Source organism: Ailuropoda melanoleuca, chromosome X (genome assembly GCF_002007445.2).
Source record: "Ailuropoda melanoleuca isolate Jingjing chromosome X, ASM200744v2, whole genome shotgun sequence".
In the NCBI taxonomy this organism is placed as follows: domain Eukaryota; kingdom Metazoa; phylum Chordata; class Mammalia; order Carnivora; family Ursidae; genus Ailuropoda; species Ailuropoda melanoleuca.
The window spans coordinates 27,951,033-27,971,017 of NC_048238.1; the positions used below are offsets into that span (position 1 = coordinate 27,951,033).

The following is a 19,985-nucleotide window of genomic DNA, read 5'->3' on the forward strand; positions in this document are numbered from 1 at the left end:
AAATATAACAGTGATCGCATGCCTGGTTGGCACAGTTAGGTAAATGACTCTTGGTTTCGGCTCAGGCCCTGATCTCAGGGTCTTGAGATTGAGCCCCAGGTCAGGCTTCGCCCTCAGCGCAGAGTCTGCTTAAGTTTCTCTCTCCCTCTGCTCCACCCCCAACCCAACCCCTGCTCACTCTCTTTCGCAAATAAATAAATAAATAAATGACACTTCTCTATCATGAGTTTGGTTTATTTTCCTTCCCCTTGAATATGTGTGGACCTGTGACCATGGAGCAAATTACACTATGTGACTTCCAAGACACAAAGGGTGATACAGCTTCCACGTGGTGCTCTTTAGATCACCTGCTCTTGGAATCCAGGCAACATTTTGTGAAAGGCCACAAATACACCTGGAGAGGCCACAAGTAGGTATTCCAGCCAACTGTCCTGGATGAAGTTCCAGCACTACCCACCGGACACAGGAGTAAAGAAGCCTTAGCAATGACTCCAGCCTCTGACACTGTCTTATTTCGATGGCATGAGAAGCCCCAGGCCCCGTTAACTCACAGAATAATGAGACATCATGGCAAAATGACAGCTATTTTTGTAAGCTCTTAAATTTTGAAATGATTTGCTACATGCCAATAACTGGTGAACAAGATAATCATGACTGTATTATACATGTGAGTTAGGAGACAAACATCTGTATCATACAGCAAGTAAGAAGATGAATCAGAATTTTAACACACTTAGGACATCATGCTTCCTCAAAGATATGTTTTATTTGCAAAAATATATTAAAATAAATATTTGACATTTATATTCCTTAAGAGGCCAAAAATAAGCTAAACAAGACGTACTACACCAAGTCAACATGAAAAGATCCAGTTTATAAGTGATTACAAATGAGCCACCTGAACTTTTTAGACTGTTACCCAAACAGATTAACTCGATTCCATGCAATAATTCTTTTAACCTTCATAAAAACCCACCAAGCCCCATAAAATGTGATAAACATGAAGTAAGTGGGGGACTTTCAGATACTATATATATATAATTTTTTTTTTTTTTTTTTTTTTTTTTGCAGAAGTTGACTCCACTTTTGTATCCTTTCCAGCTGCACCTACGGAGCTATCTCTGGTAATCAAGAGACAGATGAGAAAAGTAAGTTTCCAGCATGGCTGGTTAAACTATCTTTCATTTTTTCCAAAAACTGTGAGTATCCTTGCCAAAGGTAAAAAATGGGAATTTCATTCTACACTTTTGGATTTAGTTTATTTTTCAGCTTATATCATGACTTAAAATATAATGCAAAATGCAAGAAAGTTCATCTCCATTAATATATGCATTTCTTCACCCTTAAGCACTTACTTAGTGCTTATTCAGTAAGAAGGTGAGTGAAGGTTTTTTTTTTCTTTTACATGAGCTATGTGTTAATTATTTCAGCCACCATATGAAGCAGAAATTAACTCCATTTTAGAGATGAGAAAACTGAGTCATAGAGAGAAAGTGATATATTCAGGTCCCACAGAAAGTTATTAAAATAGTAGGACTGGAGTTTGAACCAGATTAGCTTCTTCTCACCTTCCTGTTTTCAGCTCAAGAGAAGGCTCTACTAATACTTTGAGCTGTAGAATGCTCCTTTAACCTTATTATTTCCATTTTTTAAAAATTTCAGGCCTTGCTTTTTTCCTTCACAGTACTGATAAGAATTTATAGTAATTTTTATTTGATTTTTTAAAACATTTTGGTCTCTTTTCCCAACTTTAAATTAAGCTTCATGAAAGCAGGTAGCACTTCCATCCCATTCACTGAAAAACTCAAGAACTAGAAGAGCTCTGCTATATAGTCTACGCTCAGTGCATGCTGATTAAGTAAATGAACAGAATCTATCCATTACTATTACGATATCTGACTCAAAAATCTGACTCTAAATATAAGAATTTTATATACCAGACACTGAAAAATTCAGAAACATTTCAGATACTGTTTATTTAGCCATGTGGGTCTTTTTTCCCCCTTTTTCACTTTATAGATTTAAAAAAAAAGACGGGTAAGAGTTTGTTCCAAGTCATATTATGACCTATGTTCTTTCTAAAGTCCCCCACCCCTCCCAGTTTCAAAATTCTACTTGGAAATCATCAGTGCATCGATCTTTAGAGCTAAGCTCAAACCTGACAATTCCGTTTCTAGGTCACTTGTTCAGTGACATCAGAAAGTATAAAGGCTTCCACGAAGCAGATCAATGGTGCTTTTAATCTAAGGAGTGCTCCCCACTGTCTGGCTTTGCACCCTCTGTCTGCCAATTCTTCCATACAATCTGTGTTCCAGCTAAGGGACAAGTTGTATTGGGAGGGGCCAATGGCATGGACAGAGCGAAGAATCTCCTCTTCCCCTACCTCCCCCCTACATAGAAACACTGGGCCTAAAACCACCTACAAGTGTTTTTTTTCTGCTTTAGAAGGAAGCGTTGCTATATTGTACTTCACAGGGTTCCAAGATTATTTCTCGGCATCTTTAGAATTACAAAGTACATCCTTTTCCTTAGAATCCTTTATCCAATATATTAACTCCTGGAGATGCCAAACTCTATACAGGTTTCAATTCAAAAGTTTGTTTATAAGTCAGTTGAGAACCCAGGTTATATCTTCTCATCGACCTGAATAAAATATAATAAGGTCCTCAGGTCGGACCACAAAATTTCATTCAACTCCCGATGTACTTAAAGTAGAAAGCATGATACTGGTGCCAGTTTTTGAGAAGCCACAATGTACCTGGACCATGGAAGGGTCTTTATATAATTCATCTTACTTAATCCTAACAGCTCTAGGAGTTAGGTATAATTACCATAACAACACATGAGGAAATAAGGACCAGAAAGGGCAAGAAACTTATTCAAGGCCACATAGCTAAAAAAAGTGCCAGAGCTGAAATGGAAACTTCGGTCTCTCTGGTGCCAGACTCTGGGCTCCCTTCTCTTTGCTCAACTAGTACTTTCCTTCTCAAAAGCTGGATGCTTCTTTGGGTAAATGTGGCTTCATTTTGAGGTTTCATAAATGAATGTTTCCCTGCTTTTGGAGTATCAAATGCATGTCGCTGTTTATCTCAACTACTTTCAGGGTAAGACTGCAATTTCTGGCCTGGGACACAAATTCCATCAAGCCCTAAGATAGTTCAACATAAACAGTTGGCTACCTATACAATATCCATTTCCTTCTCTACTTCCTAATAGAATCTGATTAGACTCAGGAATGACCCTGTTGCATTTGGCTACGTGATTCAAAGATGGCTGAGTTTTGACGGGTCTAAGCCAATCACGGTAGTATATTCTGCCTCCCCTTACTGGTTTAGACACAAGGATGTGACATACTCCTGTCTAAAAAAACGTAATGGAAAATATGCTGGGAAGCTTCTAGGAAATACTTCCTCATTCTTAAAAAAGGCATCCATTTAGATTATGATAAACATGCATTAATCAATAGATGGTTTCAACAACTGAGCAGCTTCCGGGGAAAAGACTAAAATTGTTTTCAACTTTGCAACTTGCACCAGTTTTAGAGGAATCAAAATTAAAAAAAATAAAAAAACAGAACCAGAAGAATCCATGAGAGAATCTTTTTAAAGCATCCTTTCAAAAGCAGAGCCCTTTATAAATATGACCTCTCTGCTGCCAACAACAAAAAAAAGCCGTAAAATACAAGATTAAAGAATTCCCAACAATATAAAATAATAATATTTTGAATGGAGAAAAACACCACAAATAAATTCAAAAGACAAGTAACAATGAAAATTATTTGTATTTCACGTCACAGAAAATGGCTAATGTATTTAATATATAAGTGATTCCCAAAAACTGATCAGAAATACACTATTCCAATTGACAAAAATTGGGAAACATGAAAATGTTCTAGAAATAGAAACCCTGCTGGCTCTTATGCACATGGAAAGATGCTCAGTCTCTCTCAGAGTAAGGAAAACTGCAAATACAATTTTATGAGCATGAGCACATACATGGTGGCACAAACATGGTGGCAAGGGTGCCATTTTATTTTAATTGACTTTTATTCTGTTGATTTTAAAATCATATTTCTGCATATCCTATAGTAAGAATAAGTTAAACACAATTTGACATGTAGAACTTTTGATGACACTACTTTTCTTCAATCATTCAACTCCTAAAACATGCCATTTAGCGTCAGGCTAGTGTAGATGTGAGAGTGTGTGCAAACGGGCATGTATGCATGAAAGAGGGGAAGAGCAAGAGGCAAGGAGAAGGAGGAAGCAAACTGATGGAATAGCATAATTTAAACGCATGGTCTAAAGATATAGGTGTAAGAGGGGGAGGGGCATACAAAGGAAAAGAGTCATAGAGAAGATTGGCAGGGTTCACCAGACCTGAGAAAGTCTTGAAATCCAGGCTAACAGACAGGAAGTTAAAGATGCTAGAAATAATCCGCAGTGAAAATGGGAAGAACTGAAGAACCAGTTAGGTATGAAGGAGTTCGGGAAGAAATCACACATGGCAAATGGGTTCAAACCTGGGTAGGAGTAATTGTCAGGAGAGACTCCTAGCCTCATAGGCAATGATGAGGTCACCCTCAAAATATTAAAGTTGAGGTTATGGTAAGACATCCGTGTGTGGAAACCACCAGCCAGTAGGTAGATGAAATTGTAGAACTGGACCATTTCAGGGGTAGAGCTGAAGCTCTGAGAAGCATGGATTACGTCTAAATAGACACAAACATTGAGGGTATGAGCACTTTGATGGGTGCTTCCTTTTCCTTCTAGTTTGTGATTATCTAAATGTCATTTCTAGCTATATACAGCATTATCCACTGTATCTCCAATGAACCCTATACTTTATATTATCTAAAATACTTAAAGATAACTCTGCTTTACCAGACTCCAAGTTTAACTATTTTGAAGATATGGTTCAAATATCATTTTCCTGTTTTTCCCCTGTTATTACAAAAGCTAATTTTAGTCCTTGACAAAATTATTACTTTTGTAATGTTCATAGATTTTTTAATATGGAGGACGCTTCTCTATAGTGTTTCTATATACTTTATATTTAGTATCTCTATCTGAAATGTTCAATTGTTTATTTCATAAATGTATAAATAATTATGTATTTGTCCTATTGCTGGTAGGAATACTCCCAGGATATTGAAAGCTAATGCTCATCAGACAGAAAAAAAAAAAGATTTTTCTTTCCAAATGCTTTTCAGTATTTACAAATATTAAAATACTAAGGAGAATGATGATGAGAGAGGAAACAGACCCTCTGGTTGATGTGGCTGGGAGTCTGAAATAGTCAACATCAAAGCTGTACTAGAAGTCACGACACCTGGCTTGAGTCCCAGCTCTGCCAGTTCCTTGCTGCTTAACCAAATCTTTTATTCCATTTAAATTTCTCCTACTTTAAAATATGAGTCTAATAAAATCATTCGACAGGTTCATCATACTGGTCAAATGAGGTATGTAATCAAAAGCCTTTTAAAAACTGCAAATGTTAGTAAAAGATGAGAGGTGCCTTCTTTTTTGTTTGTGCCTCTTTTGCAAGAATGCTAGAAATATGATTCCCTTTTGTTCTTAAAAAATTATAAGAGTATAAGCAAAGTATGGGTAACTTTCCAAAGCCTCATTCCTTTACCTTGTGAGCTATTAGAAGAAGACACTTTCTGTAGGTCAAAATATTCATTAAATGAATGTGGACATCTGGGCCCTAAGCTGATCAAGGAACAAAGATCAATAAGGCCTTTAGAGGCAGAAATATAGGTATGTCCTTCATTGGGTTTTTTGTTGTTGTTGTTTCTTTTTCTTCTATGCTGTTTTTGGCCAAGGGTGGTTTCACAATATTTCTGGAGGAAGGAAGAAGCTCATGCACAGCCAACAAAGGAGGAAGGGAACAACTTGACCCTTGGGGCACCTGGGAAAAGCCAGGTGTTACCAGGTTTGTTGTTAGCTTGCAAGTAATGGATGCCTTCATCAGATTTGCATCCCAGAGTATTAGACAGCAGAGGGCAGAAAACACCCTCCACCAAAGATGTCCATGTCCTAACCCCTGGAACCTGTGAATATGTTACACTACCTGGCAATGAAGAATTAAGGTTGCAGATGGAATTAAGTTTGCTAAGCAGGTGACCTTAAAATAAGTAGACTTTCCTAGATTATCCAGGTGAGCCCAATGTAATTCTGAGTTCTTAAAAGCAGAGGAGGAAGACAGAAAAGTAGGTCAAAGTGATATATGACAAAGCTTGCCCTTGCCCTTGTTATCTTTGAAGATAAAAGGTCATGCAACAAGGAATGTGGGCAGCCCCTAAAAGTTGTAAAAAACAAGGAAATGGAATCTTCCCTACAAGCTTCAGAAGGAAGGCAGTCCTACTAACACCTTGATTTTAGCTCAGTGAGACCCATGTTGAAATTCTACACTGTAAGATAATAAATTCTTGTTGTTGTAAGCCACTAAATTTGTGGGTATTTGTTACATCAGCAAGAGGGAACCAATATACAGACTCATTATCAGTTAGCAGGATGGGTTAATCCAAGGGAAATATGCCTTTGTCCATGTAGACATGAACTATTCAGCGTAGGTTTTTTTAAGGGCCTCAAGGCAGGTAGCCCCTCACTTTCACTCTCTCTTGAATCCACTCCAATCAGTGAAATCCTCCAAAAACCACACGCTCCACTGGAATCGTTCTTATCAGTGTGAACTTTAGCTAGAATGAGCCTGTAACTTATTGGCCAAAATGGGAGTATTCAGAATGAATGGAGGTATTATTAGCAATCCACTGTGATAACCGCTATATTATCAGGACTTCCCAGGGACCCTATCTCAGGGACACTTCACTGGTTAATTTCCAATGTTACTTGAACTAATCAGCAATACTTAATGCTGTTAAATAATGTCCTCTCCCTGAAACATTTTCTTCTCCTGGCTTCTGGAATACCACACCCTTCTTTTTCCTTTCCTCTTTCTGTCCATCCTTGTATTCCCTTTGCTGGTTCCTTCTCATCTTTAAGTATTGGGATCTCTTACCTCTCTGTATTTTTTTTCCCTAGGTGATCTCATCCAGGTGAATGGATTTAAATACTATCTATGTTGTTAATGACTTCCAAATTATCTTGAACTCTGATCTGGGAAACCCAGATTTATGTATGTATATTCAAGTTTCATGAGCATCTCAAGATTAACATGTTCAATGTAACACACATCAACAAAAGGAAAAATAAAAATCCCATGATCATCTCAAAAAATGCAGAAAAAAACATGTAACAAAATTCAACATCTATTCATGATAATAACTCTCAACAAAGTGGGTACAGAGGGAACATATCCCAACGTAATAAAGGCCATCTATGACAAGCCCACAGCTAACATCATACTCAATGGTGAAAAGCTGACTTGTCAGGAACAAGACAAGGATGCCCATTCTCCCCTACTTTTATTCTCCATAGCACTGGAAGTCCTAGCAAGAGGAATTAGGGAAGTAAAAGAAATAAAATAAATTCAAATAGAAAAGAAAAAATAAAACTGTCACTATTTGCAGATGACATGATAATATAGACAGAAAATTCTAAAGACTCCCCAAGAAAACACCAAAAAACTGTTAGAACTAATAAATTCAGTAAAGTTGCAGGATATAAAATCATACCGAAATCCACTGTGTTTCTATACACTAATAACTATTAGAAAGAAAAATCAAGAAAACAATCCCATTTATAGTCACATCAAAAAGAATAAATGAACAAGGAATAAATTTAACCAAGGAGATGAAAGACCTGTATACTAAAAACTATAAGACATTGATGAAAGAAACTGAAGAGGACACAAATAAATGGAAATACATTTCACGTACATGGGCTAGAAGAATTAATATTGTTAAAATGTCCATACTACCCAACACAATCTACAGGTTCAATGTAATCCGTATCTCAATTCCAATGGCATTTTTCACAGACTAGAACACTTCTAAAATTTGTATAGAATCACAAAAAAACCTTAATAGCCAAAGCAATCTCAAGAAAGAAGAATAAAACTATACTCGCTGATTTCACACTCTATTACAATAGGAAAACCTACTGTTTAAAACTGTTCAGTTTTAAAAAAAAGAATGAGATCGTGCCATTTGTGACTACATGGATGGGACCTAGAGAGTATTATGCTAAGTGAAATAAGTCAAATGAAGACAAATACTGTATGATCTCACTTATATACGGAATCTTAAAACACACACACACACACACACACACACACACACACAAATTCACAGAGAACACACTGGTGGTTGCCAAAGGCAGGGGGTGGGGGTGGGCAAAATGGGTGAAGGGGGTCAAAAGGTACAAATGTCCAGTTAGAGAATAAATAAGTCATGGGGATACAATGTACAGCATGGGGACTATAGTTAATAATACTGTATTGCATATTTAAAAGTTGCTAAGAGAATAAATCTCAAAAGTTCTCATCACAGGAAAAATTCTATAATTAAGTATGGTGACAGATGTTAACTAGACTTACTATAATCATTCTGCAATATATATAAATATTGAATCAAATCATTATGTTGTACATGTAAAACTAATACAATGCTCTATGTCAGTTACATCAAATTTTTAAAATTAAAAAATAAATAATGATTAACATGTTCAAAACTGAGCTCCTAACCTTCCTCCCCAAACTGTTCCTCCTATAGATTATCCTATCTTGGTTGGTGGCAACTCCTTTCTTCAACTGCTCAAGCCAAAACCCTGCAGTAATTCTTGGTTCTTTGAATTCTTTCGTAACTCACACCTACTATGTCATGTGCAGCATGCTCTTGATGCAATGGTGGTCTCCAATTCTGCTACCAGGTATGACATCCCAGAGATCATGAAACAGAAAGGTTCACTGACCAAGCTGTTATGTTCAAATCCCATTATTTATTATATCATTTTAAAGCATATAGCAAGAGACAAGATGAAAGAAATGGGGGGGGCAGATAATGCAATTAGGATAAGGGCAAACAGTGAGGAGGACCACACTATTTAAATCTCAGGTTGTACAATGCTCACATGTTTTGCTCTGTCCGTCCTTCTGGATGGTGGTGCAGTGGACAGAATCAGAGGTGACATTTGAGGGAGAGGTACAACAGACAGAAGATGCCTAAGGCCACCACATATATTTGGAGAAATACAAGGGGAAGTATACCCGGCCCATAGCTGTAGCTCATCACTTAGTCTACAAAAGAGTTATGACAATTATTTGCATTTTTTAATACAGTACACTTGGGGGACCATAATGACACCATACCAAGTATCATCACTGGGTCACCAATTTAGGAATAATGTAGCTGACGGCCCAGAGGCAATATGGTCATACCTTATGATTTTGTCTTTTCATCTCTTTCTATCCACTAGTAACACTCGTGTATTCCATTATTTATTCTCTATTTTTACCACGTATAATAGGTTACTATCTATAATTAATACACATTGTTATCTATGCCTATGTCTCACAAACTATTTGCTTCCTTATCAGCTATTTTTTTAATTTATTGTTATTTTTGCCTTTTTCTGTTTTTATTTTAATTCCAGTTAAAGTAAAGGGCTATATTAGTTTCAGGTGTACAATACAGTGATTCAACAATTTAATACATCACCCGGTGCTCAACTCATCAGCTAAATTTAACACATGGGTTTCATAAACTACCAGTTTACTTATGATTACTGCTTAATGCCTCTTAGAAATTTTATCTATCCCCTTTGTGGTTCTTTTATAGCACAACTAAATATTGCCTAAGAATATAGCAAATGTGTTCTACACTGCATTAGCAATTCCGGTAGGTTGTCCAAAACATTATCTAGAATTCAACTACTATGTATCCTGCTCATTGATAGAACCATCATAAAAAACAGTGTGGAGGTTCCTCAAAAATTAAAAAAAAATAGAACTACCATAAGACCCAGCAATCCCACTTCTGGGTATATATCTGAAGAAAATGAAAACAGTATCTCAAAGAGATATCTGAGCTCATATATTCATTGCACCATTATTCACAAGAGCCAAGATATGGAAACCATCTGAAAGTCCATTAACAGATGAATGGAAAAAGAAAATGTGGTGTATATATACTCAATGGGATATTATTCAGCCCTAAAAAGGAATAAAATTCTGTCATCTGTGGGGTGCTTGAGTGGCTCAGTCAGTTAAGGGGCCAACTCCTGATTTTGGCTCAGGTCATGGTCTCAGGGTTGGGTGATCAAGCCCCACATCGGGCTCTATGCTCAGCGGGGAGTCGCTTGAGATTCTCTCTCTCCCTCTGCCTCTCCCCTCTATGTTTTTTCTCTCCAAAATAAATAAATATATTGTTAAAAAAAAATTCTGCCACCTGTGACAACATGGATGAACCTGAAGGACATCACGTTAAGTGAAATAAGCCAGATACAGAAAGACAAATATTGTATAATGTCATAGAGAAAATCAAAGAAACAAAAATTTTTTAAAAAATCCCAAACTCATAGAAACAGAGAATGGTAGTGTCACCAGGAGTTAGAGGGAAGAAGTCATGGGGAGTTACTGCTTAATGGATACTAAGTTTCCATTTGCCAGATGAAAAGAGTTCTGGAGATAGATGGCAGTGATAATGGCTGTACAATTTTATGAATGTACTTAATACCACTGAACTATACACCTAAAAACAGTCAAGATAGTAAATTTTATGTTAAAATTTTTTTAATGGAGGGAAAAAGAAAAAGAATCCAGATCCAAACCCTCTCATCTGCTTTCCGGATTACTGCAGTAACATTCTAACTCATTTCCTTGGTTCCACCCTTGCTCCCTTTACTCTAGTCCCCAAATAGCCGCCATGTTGAAATAATGTGAGTTTATGTCACTCCTCCGATAGCTTTCCACGTCACTGGTAATAAAAACCATAGTCCTCACCATTACTTACCAGGTCCTATGTGATTATGGTCTACCATTACAGCTCAGGCACCATGTCCTAGCACTGTGCTCCTCACCCCTACCTTTCCTTGAGTAGTCTAAGCATCCCCACAGCTCAGGGCTTTTGTACCATCTGTGCTTCCTCCTCAGAGGTTGGTCTTCTCCCAGAGACCCAAACCTCTTTTCAGTCTTTACTCAAAATTTATTTTCTCTGACTACCCCAACTGGCACATACTACAGATTCTACTTTCCTCTTTTATTTTTTTTACCACTAATTATTGTAATTACTACTAAATTTTGCCTTACTTTATACATATTACTAGCATATTATTTGAAACATTATTTCACTTACTCATAATGTTTATGTTATTCAAATTTTGACTCCCCCATAAGCCCACGCTCTCCATTAGGGCATGAATTATTTTGTAAGTTTGTTTATTGATGTATCACTTGGTCATATAATAATAACCAGCACATAGTAGGTGATTAAAAAATAAGTGTTAGGGGCGCCTGGGTGGCACAGTGGTTAAGCGTCTGCCTTCGGCTCAGGGCGTGATCCCGGCGTTATGGGATCGAGCCCCACATCAGGCTCTTCTGCTGTGAGCCTGCTTCTTCCTTCTTCCACTCCCCCTGCTTGTGTTCCCTCTCTCGCTGGCTGTCTCTATCTTTGTTGAATAAATAAATAAAATCTTGAAAAAAAAAAAGTGTTAAATGATTACAGGGGTGCCTAGGTGGCCCAGTCACTTAACCATCTACCTTTGGCTCAGGTCATGATCTCGAGGTCCTGGGATCAAGCCCCACATCGGGATCCCTGCTCAGCAGGGAGTCTGCTTCTCCCTCTTCCTCTGTTCCTTCCCCTGCTCCTGCTCTCTCTCTCTCTAATAAATAAATACTTTTAAAAAATGATTACATAAATGAATACTACTCTATGTGTGAGTAATCATATATATATACACACACACACACACACGAGAGAGGGAGAGAGACAGAGAATTCAGTGTTAATATGAAGAACATTAACTTGAAGTTAGATAAATCTGAACATGAATCCAGGCTCTGCCATTTATTGGTTAGGCCTAGAATTTTGGATTAAACTACCCAATGTGAAAAGAGACAAAAGTCACTCTAGGTTGAGAGAACCAAAAAAAGCTAAGATAAGAAACTGCTTGGCACTTATAGAAGACAGCAAATGATTTAATTTCGCTGGAGTAAACAAAACATGAAAGAGACTACTGTGAAATAAACATGAAAATATAAATAGATAATAGATCACAGAGCTTCTTGATGAAATTTAAGATAATGCACTTGTTATAAAGGCAAAAGAAAGTAAAGAAATTTTTGTGAGTGTTATTATTAAAGCTGTTAATATGGGAATTTAATTTGATTTAGAGGGGACAAAGATAGTGATATCGATTGCAAAGGTATTTCTGTAATCTAGAAGACATGTATCAAGGACCTGAATCAGAAGATGTAACATCAGGGACATTGCTTAATGGAGCAATGTTGTAAAAAAGGAATTGACTTTGCATGTCTCATTAATGAATATCAGTTCAATAAAGAGACAAAAGAGTACAACATCACTTATTTAAGTCTCAGTGACTGCCGAGTAATATTTTCATTCACATAACAAAAAGGGGCAAGAAATGGGTTTGGGAACAATGAAACAAAGTTCCCTTCGGGACATACTACGTTTAAGAAATCAGTGGACATCTAGGTATAGATACATACCAAAGAGTTGAAAATGAGTTGGAAATGTGGCTCTAACTCAAAAATATTGGAAGTGGGTGAAAACACAGATCACAATGGTCATTTGCATACAGCTTGAAGCCAGGAGATTAAATCATACTGGGATCTTTCATGAAGCTCTTATGCAAAGGGAGTTAGAAGAGGAGAAAGAGGCAGATAATGAAAGAGATACAGAACAGAGATGGAGAAGAATGTGATGAGTCTAGAAGCTAGGAGAAAAGTTATTTCAATTACAATGGAAAGCCTGAAAGCTGAAAAGATGACATTTGATTTGGTGGTGAAGTATAATTATTTGTGGACTAAATAAATGAATGAATAAAGCATAGGCTATTCTACAGAAGGTGATAAATAAGAGTCACATAACACTGTATTAACAAGATAAAGTGGATTGATGTGTTTGAGAAGAGGTGACATGCACAGAGGTATAAGTGCCTAGAGGAGTTTTAAACAGGGTTAGGCTCCAGGAAAGAAAGAGAAATCGAAGGTGAAAAAGATATTGGTTATTTTTGAAATAAAATTAGGAGTAGAATAAGAGGCATGATCAGACTCATAAAAATAGGAATTACGTATAGCCATAAAAAAATGTCCTCCATCCAAGGATGGATGGCAATAAAGTGATATAATAAGGGAAAGCTAGGGGTTCACACTAGATAGTCTTTCTTCTTGGCAAATTATGAGAAAAACTCATTTATAGGTAGGGTTCCTGAGGTAGGTCGGACTGCTTCACCCCAACAGATTTTCAAACTGCACAGAGTATAAATTGGATTTTTCAAGTTTAGGACAGATGGGGTAACTGATGTTTCTAATATACTGGGAACTTTAAAGATAATTCACAAAATTTGTGTTTTTCAGAGGGGACACTCACATAGCTCACTCTCCTCTTATGGAAAACCGCACCCCCTTTGTGGACCACCAAGTAAACCACTTGAATGAAACTCTCTAATGGAGCCCAGTCTGGCCTGTCTTGAGTTCTTCTGAAGTGGATCAGATACAACCTGTAGGGGGCAGTATAGGCTCAGCCCCTCTGAGAAACACTTCAAAAAATTTTTTTCTTAGTGTATCGTTAAGACATAAACTTATCAAACGTAACTACATGTGATGTGCTTCCTTTAGAAAAGGGCAGAATATATTATTCCTTATCAATTGTAATTCGTGCTGCTTTTCTAAAGGACACCATTAGGTTTATTTCAATGGCTTGTGCTAAATAAAACAGGTAAGTGAATTTGTTGACTATTTTTATTTTATGACACATCATACATTTTGTAGTATTTACACAAAGGTAGAATGAACAAAGAGAGTCTAGCAAAATTAAGTCTACTTATAATTACTTCATTAAGGAGTCATACCTGAGCAATGCCTTAATGAGGTAGTAATGAGGTAAAAATGTGCTGCCAGAATAGGCATTGGAGAAAATCATCTGCAAAAGGCAGCTCAATAAAGTGATAATGAGGGGGGAAAAGAACTCATCTCCTTGTCTTGGCTCATACTCCTTTATTTTAGGATGCACCCCTATTCTTTAAGACTTGGAGTTTTCAATGGGAGGATGTTGATGAAAAGAGTCTAGAGAGTGAGGCAGTCAGGAAGGTGGGAGGGAGAAGGAAGAAGAGAAAGAAAAGGGCAGATACAGAAAACTTCAAATGCAGATAAAAATAGCATCTCCCACCTCTCCAAAGTTGTTATGAGGATTTCCTTAGTTCATATAATGTGCACACTTGGCATAGAGCAACACTCAGTAATGAGCGGCCGAACTATTTTTATTTACTGATAATGAGAAAACTGATTAAGTTTCTTGTTCAAGATTATACAACTAACCTTTGTAAAAACATGGATGGGAATTTAACTGAAGATGAGGCTGAGTCACACAAATGTTCTCACCCAGTCTCCTTTGTTCAGCTTTGCCAGAAAACTAGCCAAGGATAAAGGGCATAACTATTCTGTGAAATACGCTTCCCTGGGGGAATTGGTGAGTGCTGAGAATTCTCAGCCTCACGCATAAATTAACTGTGCAAAATAATCACTAATTAAATACAATAACTATTCTAAAAAAATCAATGAGCCTCTAAATATGTACACTTTTTCACCATATAGGATTGGGTCTATAATTTTCTAAATTCCCACTCATAATGTAGTTTTGACAAGTCACTTCCTTAAGAACTTTTCAAATTGCTCTACTAAACAAAACAGTTTTCTTCCAAAAAGAAATTCTAGCAAATTCTCGCGAGTCAAGCACATTTCATTTCCATGCTCTAACACATACCAGGTTATAACTTCTTAAAGTTTTAGGTTTCCTACAACACTGCAATAATGGAAAACTCCACTGAGAAGTTTCCTTATGTGGAAAGTATTAAATGCTGCATAGAACCTGACCTGGTTTGGGTGTGACTGACTTTCTTGTACAAATAGTACAAAGCATGTTATACACATGTTTAAATTAGCCAGATTAAAACGTATCATATGAAAAAGCTTATAGTTATATTTTCCTTTCATTTTTTAGGTGGGGGAGGGGCAAAGGGAGAGAGAAAATCTTAAGCAGGCTCCACACCCAGCACAGAGCCAGATGCCAACCTGAGATCATGACCTGAGATGAAATCAAGAGTCAGACCCTTAACTGACTGAGCCACCCAGGTGGCCCTGTAGTTATATTTTTCTTAAATAGAGTATAAATACATTTTTATAGAATGAAAATATAATAAGAACATCTATTTAGAGTGTATATTTTCTTTAGGTATCAGGTATCTAGAAAAATCTCCCCAAATAGTATGACTAGCGAATTTCATCCTTTTTCCCATTCTTTTAAAAATTACACATACAAACCTTTAATGATGCTTTTGTATAACCATTGGTAGCTTTTATAAAAGAGAACCCTACAGGTAAATTATATAATGAAAGCACACACCACTATTATAAGAATCCCCATTCATGAAGAATCAACCCATGTTAAACCTAGGAAAGTCACAATAACAAAACAGCATCATGTGAGAATATCTAATACAACTGGGAACAATGAAACAGCTTCTGATGAAGGAGAAAAAAGGCACTGCAAAATTCAAATGAAAGCCATGTTAGGTTATCTTGGATGAGGAAATTCTTTGGCTTGTAGAACAGAGAGTAAATGTTGACAGACCTGTGAAGGAAGTGGGCTCCGTGTGGGGTCAGAGGTGGCGACATAAGCAGCCTGTGTGTAGGCATAGCTCTTGAACCGAGGCTTGGGAGAAGAAGGAGTTCGTTCATAGCCCTGTGCTAGACTGACTGTGATCTGCAGAGTAGGGTTAGGAGGAAGAGGACAGAGGGGAGGAGGAGACATCATAAGTAACCCCGGAAAGACTGCTTTCCAACACACTAGAAGAACAAACGTTAAATGGAAACAGTGAGAGGAAAGGTTTAATTTGAAATGCACACAGTGCTATTGCAAACTGGTACACTTGCACATTTCTGGTGCTCAGTGTCATGGTGGAGAGCAGGTACTCAGGGAAGGGATGAGGGCGGGACTTAACTACAAGGCTTCCATACTGACACAGCTCCAGCCCTCGTATGGATGGTACTCTTTAATCTGGCAAAAACAGGCATCCAAAAGCAATTTTCTCTGAACCCAAAATAAACAAAACCAGAATTCATCAGGTCAAGTTCCGGGAAAGGACTGGAGCTTTTATAAGCCAAATATGGAACTAGCTTAGCAGAGTGAGAAAATTAGGCCTAAGATTAGCTCTCCATACCTTCAGCAGAAATTATGTTAAATGCTTTTTATTTTTTAAGGCTTCTTCATCATTGTGTGTGTCAAAGAAAGTAAAAGAAAACACCCCAAACAGCCACTGTTGGGAGCAAGAACAAGCCATGTAATAAAAGAATCCTACTAGATCCTATACAATCCAAAAAAATTTTTATCATATGTATTCTCCCTTTAACTTTTATTTAGAGTATTATAAACTACTTTTATCAAAAATGTTTCCTTGAATAATCACAATTTGTTAATACATCAGTAGGTTGCCACTAAAAATAAGAAAGTATTATTAAACAAAGTACATGCCTTTGCTCTTGCTCCCTTTGTGCTTTACTCTCATTGACAGAAAGTTTCATACATATGTGAGTCTATCTTTTATTTTAACTCATTTTACACAACGGAAATGCAACATATTGTTTTCCATACTCCTATAACATAGTGCATATCAGCATCAGAGCATTTTAATAATGTGCTTTGAAAACAATATTACGGCCCATTATATCACTTAAAATTCAGAAGGTTTATGGAGTTTATCTATCTGTAGATATATATACATATACACATACATATATACACACACACATTATGCTACGTAGACACATATTTGTACATATGTATGTGTATATAGACATGCTATGTAGACATATATATCGTGTCTATATCCATAGATATAATAGTACGATGACTAAAAATGCATATACAATAAAAATATCATTGATATTAGGTACTCCTTTGATACTTTACCTGTTGAGAATAGTGCATTTGATGATGTAATTGAAAATGTTCTTCTCTAGTAACTTTTGATGGCCTTGGCAACATTTCCACTTCCTGTATAGCTTCGATGCTCACTTGTTGAGGCAAAACTTGGAAGAGTGATGTGATATACATTAAGATGGACTTCTTATCTGGATAAGTGGTGGCAACATCTGTAAGCACATTAACACCACACATCAATTTCTGGTTTCTATATTTGAGTCTCTGAAAGGCAAATGAACGAATCAATGTTACAGGAAGAAGACACATTAATGAGCACTTGATTGTCCATGAATGTCCTCCAGAGACTAATTAGAACACGATAATCAGGACTAAAATGTCCTTCCAATTTGGCAGACCAATGAAAGGAGCACTAAAGTTAATTTCTTTTCCTTGTTCACATAAAAACTTCATTCCGTAATACTTTTTCCTAAGTCAAATTGCCAAACTAGCCCATCTAAGAGAGTGGTTTTCATTAGATAAGAAACACAAATGAAAGATTATATCTTCCTTTCCATGGAAAGCTATATTAACGTGTCAATTCAAATAGCGCATTGGTAATTAAACAATTACACAAAAGAGCTTAATGCCTTGGCTTCCAAGAAGGAAAACTTGCATCATCTAATCAAATTTTTGCTGGTGATTAAGTATGTAAAGAGCAAAACATGTCTCTGTGTTGAAATGAACCATGCATTTTCACAATAACAATAAAACAACAGTATACCATATGTATATGATTTGTAATATTCCTTGAGTATATTAACAACATTTGTTTACATTTTGGTACATCTGTTAAAGTCAGATGTTACCTTCCTTCTCAGACTCTAGAGATAAATTTAAAAGTCCTTCACATAAAGTTGATCTGACATTTTGTCCTTTGCCACATCCAGGGAATGAAAGAAACCCAGCATTTAAAGTCAATAATAATTTGTAATAACACACATAGTAAGTGGCAGCTCCTTCAAAAGGTTCTTTTGCTACCCAGCATTACAATTTACCCACTGCGTTCATTCCAGGGAACCAAGATGTAAAAATAATTCTTTATGTGAAGTGTATCATTAATCCCAGAAGTGTTAGAACATAAATCCTGGCAGGGGGCCAAGATAACTATGCAGTGATGTGCCAGGCATTTTTTTTGCCATAAATTTATCTTAGCTTAACTAGCATTAAAAGATCTGTTTTATGTTAAATATGTATATTCTGGTCAGGTGTTTGGATCATGAGTAAAAAAGCCAAGAGTCAAATCTCGAGCCTACTAATATAAAAGGAGGTTGAATAGGTCACTTAGTCAATGCCTTCACAAGTAGCAGGAATGTAATTAATTAGAACTATTTTTTTTAAGATTTATTTATTTGAGAAAGAGAGAGTACATGTGTGAGTGGGGAGAGGAGTAGAAGGAGAGAATCTCAAGCAGACTCCCCTCTGAGCAGAGCAGGGCTCCATCTCATGACCCCTAAGATCATGACCTAAGCAGAAACCAGGAGTCAGATGCTTACCCAACTGAGCCATCCAGGTGCCCCTAGAACAACTATTTTTTAATGTATTTTTTAAATATCTTATTTCTTTATTTTAGAGAGAGAAAGAGAGAGAGAGGAGTTGGGGGGGAGCAGAGGGAGATGGAGAAGCAGACTCCCTGCTGAGCAGGGAGCCTGCCACAGGGCTTGATTCCAAGACTCTGGGATCATGACCTGAACCGAAGGCACTTAACCTACTAAGCCACCAGGCACCTCATATTTTTTAAAAATACTTTTAAAAAGAGCTGTAGAGGAGGAAAAAGTTAATATTCCTTGGTCTGCTTCTATCCATAGTATAATAGAGTACTTCTCAATTTTTAATGTGCATATGAATCACCTGAGGACCTTTTTCAACTCTGAATCAAATTCAGTAGGTCAGGGGTAGAAGCTGAAGTTGTGCATTCCTGACAAACTTGCAGGTGATGCCAACATGCTGGCTTGAAGACCATACTCTGAGTAACAGGGTGGAAAAATATGACACAGGAAGCACACTGCTCTATCATCTGCCACTTCATTGTTTTGCCTTTTTCCCCCCAAATGATACCTACTGGACATTAAGTATATAAAGCTGAGAGGTATAAGTTTCACAGTACATATTCTCTGCTCCTTATTATAATTATTAACCAACAAATGGTGAAGGTTAAGTTTTTGCAAGTATTTTTTTAGGAAGAACTAAAGAATACCTTGTGCATGAGTACCGCCTTTCTAAAAAAAAAAAAAAATCTTACTAACTTAGCTTTGACATTGTGAAGACTAAAATACCCCTTTTATTGGATAACTGTTTTTCAAGTGTTCTTTGTACGGTGGATACCACACTTCTTCACCACATTTTGAACCTCTAAAATGTTTTCTTCCTTCTCACTAGGAACTAGTCAGTTTTATCTGTAATGAGCATAATTTAGAATTGTGTTTATTTTTAGTATTAAGTAAAACTATGCTGTGAGAAAGGCACTGAATTAAAAAAGGTTGATCTATGACCATTTACTGCTATATTATACATAAATGTGTGCGTAGATATATTTGGCCTCAAATAAATGTCATGATAAAAATAAAGGTAAATATAAATCAAGAATTATTTCTATTACCCCAAGCAAATGTCAAAAATCATAGTACATTTTATCTACATAAAACATCTTTTGGATGGCAGCAAATACTCATAAATATCAATCATCACAAAAATATACACTATTTGACCAAATTACTGACATTTTTGCCCAATCTATTAGCTTTCCAGCTCTGAGGTTGTGTGGATTCAGCTGTACCAGCAGGTAGAATCCAATATTTCCTTTCTAAAAGAAAGGAACTTAGATATTCTAAAATATGTTAATTCACTTTAACATATATGTGTTA

General features: G+C 36.6%; 1 protein-coding gene across 1 annotated transcript in view; it reads right to left on the reverse strand.

Annotated features, from left to right (window-relative positions):
* Positions 1 to 19,985, reverse strand: part of DMD (dystrophin) — a 2,070,581-nt gene that overhangs the window by 1,520,830 nt on the left and 529,766 nt on the right. Inside the window, exons 8-9 of the mRNA XM_034649821.1 lie at positions 17,113 to 17,294; positions 15,775 to 15,906 (exon numbers count right to left, since the gene is read on the reverse strand). Of these exons, the coding sequence (XP_034505712.1) occupies positions 15,775 to 15,906; positions 17,113 to 17,294 (314 nt within the window). The remainder of the gene's footprint in view (positions 1 to 15,774; positions 15,907 to 17,112; positions 17,295 to 19,985) is intronic.